At 40.5% G+C, this 13076-nt stretch overlaps 1 protein-coding gene and 1 long non-coding RNA gene across 2 annotated transcripts in view; both read left to right on the forward strand.

Annotated features, from left to right (window-relative positions):
- The window catches only part of LOC134674006 (GMP reductase 1-like), a 29691-nt gene extending 19334 nt beyond the window's left edge, over positions 1 to 10357 (forward strand). Inside the window, exons 2-8 of the mRNA XM_063532061.1 lie at positions 743 to 862; positions 1591 to 1681; positions 4104 to 4270; positions 6743 to 6808; positions 7444 to 7566; positions 8486 to 8702; positions 10168 to 10357. Coding sequence (XP_063388131.1) covers positions 743 to 862; positions 1591 to 1681; positions 4104 to 4270; positions 6743 to 6808; positions 7444 to 7566; positions 8486 to 8702; positions 10168 to 10337 — 954 coding nt within the window. The 3' untranslated portion in view covers positions 10338 to 10357. The remainder of the gene's footprint in view (positions 1 to 742; positions 863 to 1590; positions 1682 to 4103; positions 4271 to 6742; positions 6809 to 7443; positions 7567 to 8485; positions 8703 to 10167) is intronic.
- The window catches only part of LOC134674010 (uncharacterized), a 90927-nt gene that overhangs the window by 22075 nt on the left and 55776 nt on the right, over positions 1 to 13076 (forward strand). The window lies entirely within an intron of this gene.

A 13076-nucleotide genomic window follows, 5' to 3' on the forward strand; every position in this document is an offset into this window, starting at 1 on the left:
GACCGTGACGTCACGATGTAATGTTTCATATAAATTCCATATTAGCAAATCATTATAACATGTTTTTAAAAAGTTACTGATTTGACTATAGTTCGTTTTTTTTAGCATTAGAAAGAACTTGCAAGAAGGTAAGCGATCTTGACAAGTCTTTTAATTGAAAAACGCTTTTTAAAATTCAAAAACTAGAAGCAAGCAGAAGAATATAAATGATCGTATTAGATTCATAATTGTTACATATTTTCCGTAACTTATTTTTAAAATGTGTTTTTCAATTAAAAGACACATCAAGATTGTTTACCTAATTTCTAATGCTAAAAAAAACGAACTATAGTGGGATTTTCGAATGATTCATGGAACATGGCGGATCGTGCTCCAGACATTTTTTTTAATTTTTTGCATTCTGCTGTTTAATGTATAATATAGATAGCATATTATGCAGTGAATGGCAAGTGTGACGGGTGCAGTTAATGAAGAATTCTTCTGGAAATGCGAACAACCAATTCTTGGACATCATTCGGCAGTTCGTGGTCTCCAGCTAACCTCCAGTGCATCGTGAAGGCCTATCACCGTACATCATGCATTAATAATACTTTGTATTGTGAAATATTTTACTTGTAATCGACTTTAACTGTATTTTGGCAAAGGCCCATGAGGCTGCCACTTCTCCAATAAAGAAAGATTTGACTAGTAGGAAAATACCCTATGGTATAAGTGGAGTAACATGTTAACCCCGGTTTTCCAGGTGGATCTCCACCGTGAGATCACGTTCCGGAACTCCGGACAGACGTACCGGGGAGTCCCGGTCATGGCCAGCAACATGGACACCGTCGGGACTTTTGAAATGGCGAGGGAACTGTCAAAGGTGAGATAATTAAGTATAGTTGGTCAAACCAATTTGTCAGTCAGTTAAGAACCAGGAAAACGGTATCGTCTTGGGTCGTCCCATTCGTTTTTCGTCAAGTTCTTAAATTAGTCCTATTCTGCTTTCGTCACTCATTCTACATTCATCACAATCGTCGGTGGCTTTCAATGTAGAATGCGTCACGAAAGCAGAATAGGACTAATTTAAGAACTTGACGAAAAACGAATGGGACGACCCAAGACGATACCAGGAAAACTATACTCATCCTTTCTTTTGGGTGCTAGTACTAGTGTAAGACAAAGATAGTATGATTCTGTCTACGATTGAAAGGAGATAGTCCTTTGACAAACTATATACATTTTGTATTCGCAACAATTATAATTTTATTATTATCCGGTTCGAAGGACCAACAATCGTATGTATGAATCTAAATGCGATTTGATTTAAATAAAAAATAACTTTTATTGAAAGCCAAATTAATTAAGCTACTACAATCTGTAATGACACAGAATGCGGAGATATAGATAAAACTTATCCTAAAATGTTGCAAGCAACAAATATTATTAGCACTAAAGTTAAACATACGATATTTAAAGAGCTATGTATGTTCAGACTTGTCTCGAACAACCACCGAAAAATACTTTCGTGCCCTAAGCTCTTTTACCTAAAAAATATACTAAACACCAAAAAAATAATTTTAATTTAATGTAACATACCACTTTTTTCAGCACGGCCTCTTCACATGTATACACAAATATTACTCGATAGATGACTGGAAGAAATTCTCAGAGGAACACACAGAATGCTTGGAACACATGGGTAAATATTTGAAGTACTATGCTTCCTTACTTATTGTTATACAGTGTGAGCTTATGCCCCAAGACGGACACCATAAAATCACCCAACTATACTTGCCTACTGATCCTTCCGGCCGGTTTCGACACTTTCGACCAAGGCGACCACTTCGACTCCTAGTTAGCTCGGCGCTCGTGCGCCCGAATATGGTTGACGTAGCCGATCTTTGAGGTTAACCTCCGCGCACATCGTGGGCACGTGAGAACACCAGCCACATAGTGGTAGGGAATGGAAGCAGGCTGGCGTGCTTTCAGCTCATCGCGTTTAACGTCGAGGTCAACTTTACGTTGCTCCTCGAAATCGCGCACTTTGTCATGCACCAGCCTGCGCCACTCAGGACGCTGTGCTGCCAAACCTTCCCACTGAGAGGGCTCGATGTTGCATCTTTTCATGTGCCGTACTTAGGGGTCATCCATTAATTACGTCACACGAATTTCTAGGGTTTTTGACCCCTCCCCCCCTCCTTGTCACACTTGGTCACATTTGGCAAACCCCTCCCCCCTAGTGTGACGTCACATTTTTTCTACGAAATCGCGAAATCGAATTAAGTAAGTACCTAAGTATTATTAATATTTTATCAAAATATTTTTTACGATATAAATATTAGTAATTTTATAACCCAAAACTGCTTAGGAAAGAAAATTAAACGAATAAAAACGATTATCGTTTTAAAAACTTGTTATTTAAATGTACAGCGAATAAAATAATTTAAATAAATTTTCGGTTACTGATGAAGTTAAAGTGACGTCACAAAGTTTGTGTCTCCCCCCTCCCCCATGTCACAATATGTCACATTTTCTTGACCCCCTCCCTCCCCCTAAACGTGTGATGTAATTAATGGACGACCCCTTACTTAGTATTGTATGAGTTTAAAACTTGAAATAAGCAATTATTACTATAATCCTAAAACTCGCAACTAAGTAAGGTACAGAAATCCCCCCAGTGTAAATTTCATTCGATAGCGTGACGGAGGATTTTAACAGCGCGCCAAGCGGGACGTTCCGGAAACTCATAATCCCATACAAAATGAATTAAATTTACACTAGGGGTACTTACAGACCCATAAAAATATTTTAGTTCAGCTTATATTGCACAGAATATGATAGGGAATTCTATCTATTCACCAAATTTGATCGAAATCTTACGAAATAAAATCGAGAGTAAAATAAAATCGACTAATAGTTGAACAGCGTTGTATTAAGAAGCATCTTACAATCCACTTATCTTTTTTCTTACAGAGTGAGGTCACTTAATCCTCCCTTTCACGATTCAATAAGTATTTTTATTCTTACAAAAACGAGGAGTAAAAAATTTGGTTAACTTCAAGTTGGCGCTCACGAAGGGTTCAGTTTAGTCACGCTTTTTTATAGCGATCTGATTATTTTTATTAATCTTATTTTATTTTATTGTATAATCCTACTGGACCCGGGTATGTCCTTAAACTACGTCCAAGACCACCGGTGGACGGGCAGCAGCGTCCCTCAAATTCGGTGTACTCGACTGCGATCGCCAACCCGCCTGCCAAGCGTGGCGATTATGGCATTCACCCCCCATAAGGGGGAGGCCTATGTTCAGCAGTGGACGTCTTATCGCTGAGATGATGATGATAATCCTACTAAGTCTAAAGAACAATACAAAAAAAATTACATAATTTTTTTTAGGACGGACATTTTATTTGTTATACTAGTGATTCTAGTGCAATTGAAAAATATTTCTGCGAAATTTTCAACTGTTTGCCTTTGGAGCATTCCATGAAATTGCCCCGATTTTCCGTTTGTCCCGTACAATATTCTGAACATTTCCAGGTTTTTCTATGACAAATGGTCAAAAATATGCACAGAAAAATAATGCCTGCTTTAAATGCCGAAATAAAAGTCGCAACATAGGAAATAAAATACGTTTGTATATACGGGACAGCCTGTGGAATGCTCCCTTTTACGACTGATGATATACTTAGATTGTCAGACACCGAAAGATTAGTAATTATTGTAAAAACGTTTTGGCGCCCTTTCAATACTGAACTCTAAAAAGATCCCTTTGTTATTTTCCTTATCTTGTGCCCGATCAAAATTAGAATCTAATTGGGGATCAGCCGTTAAAATGACTTTCGCTTTTCAAATATTAATTTCTAAGTTTTTTGTGCGATGTTACTGACATTTAAGATTATCCTCAAAGATTTTATCTTTGTCCAATCTAACTTTTCTCAAGCATATTATACGTACAGTTGCAAGCAATACTCCTACAATTTTTTAAAACAATAATTAAAAATTCTCCGCTCTTGGACCGCAGCGGTCTGGAACTCTGGATGGTAGCAAGTTTGAGTCTTGTCCGAAGCGGTGAATCTTCCCATTTTCCTTAAATAAAAATATTTGTTTTCCTCGTCTAGCCGCCAGCTCGGGCACTGCCGAGGCGGACTACATCCGTCTCACCGAAATCCTGGACACAATCAAAGACCTCAAATTCATCTGTCTGGACGTCGCCAACGGATATTCGCAACATTTCGTCGAGTATGTGAGGAAAGTGCGAGCGGCGTACCCGAAACACACCATTATTGTAAGTGTTTAAGGCATATTTTTGTTTAAGTCTTTAAAAATGACTCGCTGGAATCCTGGAGACAATAAAGGATATCAAATGATTTTTTGTCTGGACTTCGCCAACGGGTATATTCGCAACATTTCGTCGAGTATGTGAGGAAAGTGCGAGCGGCGTATCCGAAACACACCATTATTGTAAGCGTTTAAGGCATATTTTTCTTAAAAAACCTTTTTAAACTAACTCGCTAAAATTCTGGACACAATAAAGGATATCAAATTATTAAATTTGTCTGGGCGTTGCCAATTCACAACATGTCGTCGAGTATGTGAGGAAAGTGAAACCCGAAACATACTATTATTGTATTGTAAGTGTTTATTGTATAGTGTGTGTATAGTGTTTATGCCATTTATACACTTTTTATTTATTAAACTTTATTGATTGCACAGTAAAAATTGTACGAAAGGCGAACTTAATGCCAGAAGGCATTATCAACCAGTTAACCATCGGGCCAAACAGATAACAAGCAGTAATACTAGTAATACTAGTAATAGTAAGCAGTAGTACCGGAAACACTAAGGAGTTATATCGTGCAGGCAGAGAGCTGTGCAACAAGAAACCAACAACGCGGCCGATTGTTGATAAAGCCGGCAAGGTGCTTACAACGCTGGAAGATCAGATGCGAAGGTGGCATGAGCATTTTACCGAAGTCTTCCACACCTTGAGCGACGATAATGAAGTGGAAGAAACAGTCGGTACAGCGGAAGTTTTAGATATCAATAGCGACCCTCCAGATATCAACGAAATTACGAGTGCTATAAAAAACTTGAAGAGTGGCAAGGCGCCAGGCAACGATGGTATCCCGGTTGAAGCATTGAAGGCTAACCCGGATGTAATGGCTGGTTTATTGCACCCCCTAATGACAGCCATTTGGGAAACGGGGCGATTACCTGAAAGCTGGAAAGAGGGGATTATAATCAAGTTGCCCAAGAAAGGAAACCTGTCGCACTGCGCGAACTGGAGAGGGATAAACTTGTTGCCGGTCTGCTCTAAGGTGTTATGCAAAGTTTTGCTTCGAAGAATGACGGGTGCTGTTGACTGCAGACTCAGGGATGAGCAGAGCGGTTTCAGAGCAGGACGATCGTGCACGGACCAGATTAATGTCTTGCGGATGATACTGGAGCAATGCAATGAAATGCAAACTGAACTTTTTGCTCTGTTCGTGGATTTTGAAAAGGCATTCGACAGGGTAAAGTGGTCTAGCATATGGCGAATACTGAAGGTAAGGGGAATACCAGTCAAGGTAATAGAGATCATAAAATGCCTGTATGAGGGATCTACCTGCCGAGTATTGCACAAGGGAGTGCTGTCAGACCCGATTCTTGTCACTGCTGGAGTCAAACAGGGTTGCTTGCTGTCGCCGCTGCTGTTCCTGATTGTGTTGGACGACGTGATGCGCAGGATAACAAGCCAAGGAGAAAGGGGTTTGCCATGGGTCAATGGTAATACCCTTGAAGACATCGACTTCGCAGATGACCTGTGCTTACTCGCAACATCGCGGGAGCACATGCAATTTAAAACTAATGACCTTGCCAATGCAGCTGCGAAGGAAGGCCTGCGCATTAACAGTGCGAAAACCAAGGACATGCGCCTAAACACCAAAAACAAAACACCCATTCATGTGAATGGAGAGCCGGTAGAACAGGTGGATAAGTTCACGTACCTGGGAAGTGTTGTGGATCCACTTGGGGGAGCAGAAGCGGATATCGAATCGCGTATTAATAAAGCTCGTGCCGCATATGCGCAGTTGAGGCCCGTGTGGATGTCCACAATCATCACTCGCCGTACAAAAATTAAGATTTTTAACTCCAACATCAAGTCGGTCCTCCTTTATGGATGTGAGACATGGCCAGTGCAAAACACCATAACAAATAGACTCCAGGTGTTTGTAAATAAATGCTTGCGGAGGATTCTAGGAATCTATTGGCCACGGACCATTTCTAATATAAGGTTATGGGAGCTGACGGGCCAAAATCCTATCGACAAGGAAATTCTCCTTAGGAAATGGCGTTGGATAGGTCACGTATTGCGAAGACCAGACAATCACCTGACCAAACAAGGTCTGACGTGGCATACCTCTGGAAAAAGAAGACCCGGTCGTCCACGTACCACCTGGAGGCGCACAGTCAACAAAGAGGTGGCATCCGCTGGCCTCGACTGGAAGAAAGTCGAAGAGACAGCGCAGGATCGACAACAGTGGAGAACCCTTCTGAGAGCCCTATGTCCCTGATGAGGGATAACAGGATTCCATCAATACTAGTAATAGGTCCAAGAAAAATTAAAGAGTATGAAAGAGCCCTTAGTCGTCCTACCCCGTCGCCCCCGTACCGCGCAGGCGAGGACTCATTTAAGCGGTCGGTCTATAGTGTCATGTTTCTATGTAGGGGTCAAGGTATGCAGAGTATGGTAACAATGCATTTTATTCTGTTTCAGGCCGGCAACGTAGTAACTGGAGAGATGGTAGAAGAATTAATTTTATCTGGAGCAGATATCATTAAGGTATTTTTATTTTCATAAAATACTGTTCATATTGCTCAAATGTGGTTTTTCATCAATATTTGCCACATTTTTTTCAATGTGTTGTTTTTAACAAAATGTGAAAGTTGAGAAAAATTTCCAACAAGAAAAATATCATTGTTTGAACCGCAACCATGATACCTCTCAACCATTGTGAAAGAAATCTCTGAGCGAGGAATCTAAGAAATCCCTATCCCTACCGATGCAAAGAATTGGTTATTTGGTGTGGGTATAATCCAGTATTCAATAAGTTAAATTTAATATTTTAATCTTTCGCGTTTTGAACACATATTAACTCACATTTATAGACGGGTCTATGAGCGAGATTATTTTATTACCTTTATTTACCGACATTTGAATCGCTTAACTTCAAACTCGGGTAAATCCATCTGTCAGATTATGCGATTTTGGTATTAAGAAAAGGTAATAGGGTAGCTATTTGCTGAGAGGGTCGAATGGATTTACCTGAGTTTGAAGTTAAGCGACACATTTCGACACAGGTCATCAGTTAGCCGCGACGACGACCAGTGAAACCTGTGTCGAAACGTCGGAAAATATAAATAAATTCACAATAGACCCGTCTATAAATGTTGGATAATTAAATAATCTCTGTCCAGGTCGGCATCGGCCCCGGCTCAGTGTGCACCACCCGAATCAAAACCGGCGTGGGCTACCCGCAACTCTCCGCCGTCATAGAATGTGCTGACGCTGCGCATGGTCTCAAAGGACACATCATTTCCGTAAGTATAAAACATAACATAACTACGTCAATTTTCCTCTATTGAATACCGTTACCGGTATAAATAGAAATAAAAATATCTCATAGCATTCACAATATTTTTTTTATATTCTAGTATTAGTATTAAGGTAATGATAATGATTGATCAGATTAGCTAAATTAAATCCAAAAATATACATAAACAACCGTGATACCGAAATTGAATACCGGTTAATTTGTATGAAAAATATACCGGTGTTCGGTCCCTGATTGAAGCACTAATCCTCAGAACAGTATGCATACAAAAAATTGATGTTACAAGCCCTTTGCTGATTTGACTTCCGCCCATTGCTCTATAAATTTCGTACCTACCTATTTACTAATATTTATGTATATTTACGGGTTTAACTGTCCGACTATGCATGTAAGTGGGGGACACAGGAGGCGGTTATTTCGGGTTATTTTCAACGAATTTGTACCAGACTACACGTGGCCACTTGAATATAGCAAAAATATGGCTGCTCCATATCTACTTCGGCTGATCAGATTGTCAATGCTTTGAATATGATTTGAGGTAATTTTTGTTGAGATATAATTTCACTGTTTTTACCTTAAATTCCGACATTTCAGCTGAGTTACACCAGCTGTGGTGACTGTGTAATTAAATATGTACAGTCGACGTCAAAGATATGTTTACACTTTTGCACCTTATTCCGTTGCAATAAGATGCAAAAGTGTAAACATATCTTTGACGTCGACTGTACATGTACAAAACGCGCGAGTTTAAAATGTTATAATTTTTGTTGCGATTTTGTAGTTGGTTTATACAGTAAAGGTTTTGTTCATTTAGTACCTTATGATGAGCTACATATTCATTTCGCACAATATGGCTGAAAGAAAACTATAAAGAAACTGAACAGTATCATTTATTATTCCATCAGGACGGTGGCTGCACCTGCCCCGGCGACGTGGCCAAGGCCTTCGGCGCGGGCGCCGACTTCGTGATGGCGGGCGGAATGTTCGCAGGCCACGACCAGTGTGGGGGGGACGTAGTTACCAAGCCTGATGGGAAGAAGGTGAAGCTGTTCTACGGCATGGCTTCTGCTACAGCTATGGAAAAACATTCGGGGGGCGTCGCAGATTATAGGTCCTCTGAAGGTAAGAAACTTAAACTTAGCCTTAGCGGGGGACGTAGTTACCAAGCCTGATGGGACGAAGGTGAAGCTGTTCTACGGCATGGCTTCTGCTACAGCTATGGAAAACATTCGGGGGGCGTGGCAGATTATAGGTCCTCTGAAGGTAAGAAACTTAAACTTAGCCTTAGCGGGGACGTAGTTACCAAGCCTGATGGGAAGAAGGTGAAGCTGTTCTACGGCATGGCTTCTGCTACAGCTATGGAAAAACATTCGGGGGGCGTGGCAGATTATAGGTCCTCTGAAGGTAAGAAACTTAAACTTAGCCTTAGCGGGGGACGTAGTTACCAAGCCTGATGGGACGAAGGTCAAGCTGTTCTACGGCATGGCTTCTGCTACAGCTATGGAGAAGCATTCGGGGGGTGTGGCGGATTATAGGTCCTCTAAAGGTAAGAAACTTAAACTTAGCCTTAGCGGAGGACGTAGTTACCAAGCCTGATGGAACGAAGGTGAAGCTGTTCTACGGCATGGCTTCTGCTACATCTATGGAGAAGCATTCGGGGGGTGTGGCGGATTATAGGTCCTCTGAAGGTAAGAAACTTAAACTTAGCCTTAGCGGGGGACGTAGTTACCAAGCCTGATGGGACGAAGGTGAAGCTGTTCTACGGCATGGCTTCTGCTACAGCTATGGAGAAGCATTCGGGGGGCGTGGCGGATTATAGGTCCTTTGAAGGTAAGAAACTTCAACTTAGCCTTAGCGGGGGACGTAGTTACCAAGCCTGATGGAACGAAGGTGAAGCTGTTCTACGGCATGGCTTCTGCTACAGCTATGGAGAAGCATTCGGGGGGCGTGGCGGATTATAGGTCCTCTGAAGGTAAGAAACTTAAACTTAGCCTTACCGGGGGACGTAGTTACCAAGCCTGATGGAACGAAGGTGAAGCTGTTCTACGGCATAGCTTCTGCTACAGCTATGGAAAAAACATTCGGGGGGTGTGGCAGATTATAGGTCTTCTGAAGGTAAGAATCTTGTAGCGCAATAGATGTGGGATGTAGTTACCGGGCCTGATGGACAAAAAGTATACCTATTTATAAAATTGTTCTACGGCATGGGTTTTGCGAATGCTATGAAGGAACATACAGGAGGCATGGCGGACTATAGGCCATCTGAAGGAGAGAATCTGAATCTGTACTGGGTTTTTCTCAATTGTACACTCCTGGAAAATCCTGCACTTTAACACTCGCTTCATAATGTGACGTATAGTGGACTTTTTACTTAACATTCTGAGGAACTAATACTACACTTTTACAAACCTCCATCTTCACCGATAAAAAGTTGCCAGCTGAATAGACAGATTTCGTTGCTCTAGTTATCGTTAACCATTTTCCGCGGCCAAGTCTCACTGAAAAAAAATTACAGGCCATAGCTGGCTAGCTAATAAAATATATGTAATACCATCAGATATGTAATACATATACACCGTCTTTACAGGTAAAACCGTAGAAGTATCATACCGGGGCGACGTCGGCGTCACCGTGAAGGACATCCTCGGCGGGCTGCGCTCGGCTTGCACGTACGTCGGCGCCGCCAAACTGCGCGAGCTCTCGCGCCGCGCCACCTTCATACGATGCAGCCGGCAGGTCAACGACACCTTTTCGTAACTCAGAAGCCCTGGTACTCGCTCTTTGCTAAATTCAGTTTTTGGACAGTTTTGCGGTGGCCTCGACAAGATTCGCGAACTGATATGATCCTTATATCTTCGTAATAATGTCTACAATCAGTATACATATACAACCAAGATACGCAAGCCGTCACGCCGCGCCATCTCCAAACGCTGCAGCCGACAGGTCAACGACACCTTCTCGTAACTCAGAAGCCCTGATACTCGCCCTTTGCTAAATTCAGTTTTTGGACAGTTTTGCGTTGGCGTCGACAAGATACGCGAGCTGATATGATCCGTATGCCATCATAATAACGTCTACAATCAGTACACAACCAAGATACGCAAGCTGCCGCGCCGCACCACCTTCATACGCTGCAGCCGGCAGGTCAACGACACCTTCTCGTAATTCATGGGGCCTTGGTACTTGAACCTTGCCAACTATCAAAATTTTTTCACCGTCAACGGTGGCAGATGTCCAAAAAAAACACATTCTCATTTCGTAACTGGTTACGAAATGGGAGTAGAAATTTTCTCTGGCCATATGCTTAAAGTTACTACGTTACGTTACGTGTTAAAGGTAGTAACAGAAACACTCTTATCTGACCGTCAGTGAATCTTGAGTTTACAGTTACGAATTATCACTTAACAGTGTGGACAAGTGGTATAAGCATTATGTATAATTAAAATAGGCTATGAAACTTAACTGACTTTGGCAAGGGCATAGACAATTTTAATTTTAAACTTAATAAGTTAATTGTGTTACTTCTTTGTACATGTGGTAAGGCTTTTCATTAAAGCTAAGCTGCGCTAAGCTTTTAGCTTAGCTTGGCCGATTTTATATAATAAAGCCAGCTTGGTTCCGATAGAAAACCAATCTAATTGGTTCATCACACAATTGCAAACACAATTAAGTACCTACATTAAATATATCTATGATTATAAGTACTTCGTTATAATTTGCTTAAATATAAATGCTAACAGTATTTTAAATTGAATTGTATGATTACAGCTGTGTAGCTCAAAATGATTTTTCACACAAATTAAGTGTTGTGCGTGTTTGGAAACGGTCAGTTCCGATTGTTTTTTTAGGGTTCCTTAGTTAAATATGTATTACTGTTCCACTGGTGCTAATACTTGAATTTATTTGAGCGGCCTTGCCCAACAGTGGGACTTGCGCTAGGGTAATCTTACTATAACTACCTATAATGTGGGAATCCACTATGACACATGGAGTATTTGCTTAAACTTTATTGCACAAAATATATACAATAATGTACAAGTGGCGGACTTACTTAACGCCTAATGGCATTGTTTGACAGACACATATCTACAATTGGCGCAAAGAGATTGGAGATTTAAATAGAAGTAGGCAGTGGAAAATTTGATCTCAAATACTTCTAATTAAATTAACTAATTAACTACTATACCTAGATGTCGGCAGGAGATTTGAGATAAATGGTTGATTACACACACAAAAAATAATAGTAACTATTGCAAAATTCGTGTGTTATAGAATAGAAAATAGAGAGCGTTCGTGGCAAAATAAAAGAAGAAAACAACACGTAACACAACTTAACATATGTATAAGCCACAAAATGGTCCCGACTCAGCATGGTGGCGATACCTACTCCGTAAAACGCGTAGGGATTTGTACACTATGTGCGCCATAGTGGATTTTCACACTTACTTACTATAATCTATAAACTCTTAATCTATTATACTCTTTCTGCGATCGCTAAACATTTTCACTAACTAGAACAAATCAAATAGCCTAGAAACAAATGAAGTGCACTTGCTTTAATCTGTATTTGTAGGTTATGTAATTGAACTATGAAATATCTGTAAATATTAGTGGCATATTGATCCATAAATGTATGTTTTCTGGTTAAAAATATCAATAGTGTACACCCGATTCCAAATCTTTCAAAATTTTTAAAACTCTGTGACTTTAGTAGCATTTACCGTGCACAGACTGAATATATCCTCAGGTGTGGAGAAATAATGATACCTAGGATATGGCGGGTTTAAAATTTCTGCAGGTAAAAAGTCCAATGAGGGTTTGCGAGTTTATTAAACTACGTAATCTAAGACTACAGACTTTAATAAAGTATAATTCTCAAATATATCCTACTTTAACAGCAAAACTGTCAGTGTAATCCTATATATTTCATGTATTATATCCAGAACAAGAAGTTAATAGTCTGGCACTTTTAACATAATTCAATTTTATACCTAATTATAAATATTACTAGAACAATATTTTCCGATTAACTGGTAAGTTGGCTTTGTTTAGCCCGTTTTCCCAGTTTCGTAACACGTTACGAAGTGGTTACGAAGCTTCGAAGCGTGCGTATGTGTGACTTGCCGAAAATGATACATTGCATCTCACGACCACCAATTTAATTATATCAAGTTATCAGTAACTGTCTAAAGATTATGTGTGCATGGGTGAAGATACCTACTATGTTAAGTTCAGGGCTATAACCGCGAAAATAGAAGTTCGCAAATTGCGGGGATTTTTCTCTGTCACTCTAACTACGCCTTCATTGGAGTAAAAGAGAAAGATCCCCGCAATTTGCGAATTTCGGTTTTCGCGGTAGCCGCTCAGGTTCAAGGCCTGTTCACTTCCTAAGAAAGTTATGTCCCCAAACAATTGCGCATGTGTGCGCCTGAAGCTTCTATGTGTGCGTTGGCCTCCGAGAAAAAGTTGCGAGTAATAAAAATAAAAACATTTTTC

Source organism: Cydia fagiglandana, chromosome 19 (assembly GCF_963556715.1).
Source record: "Cydia fagiglandana chromosome 19, ilCydFagi1.1, whole genome shotgun sequence".
Classification (NCBI taxonomy): domain Eukaryota; kingdom Metazoa; phylum Arthropoda; class Insecta; order Lepidoptera; family Tortricidae; genus Cydia; species Cydia fagiglandana.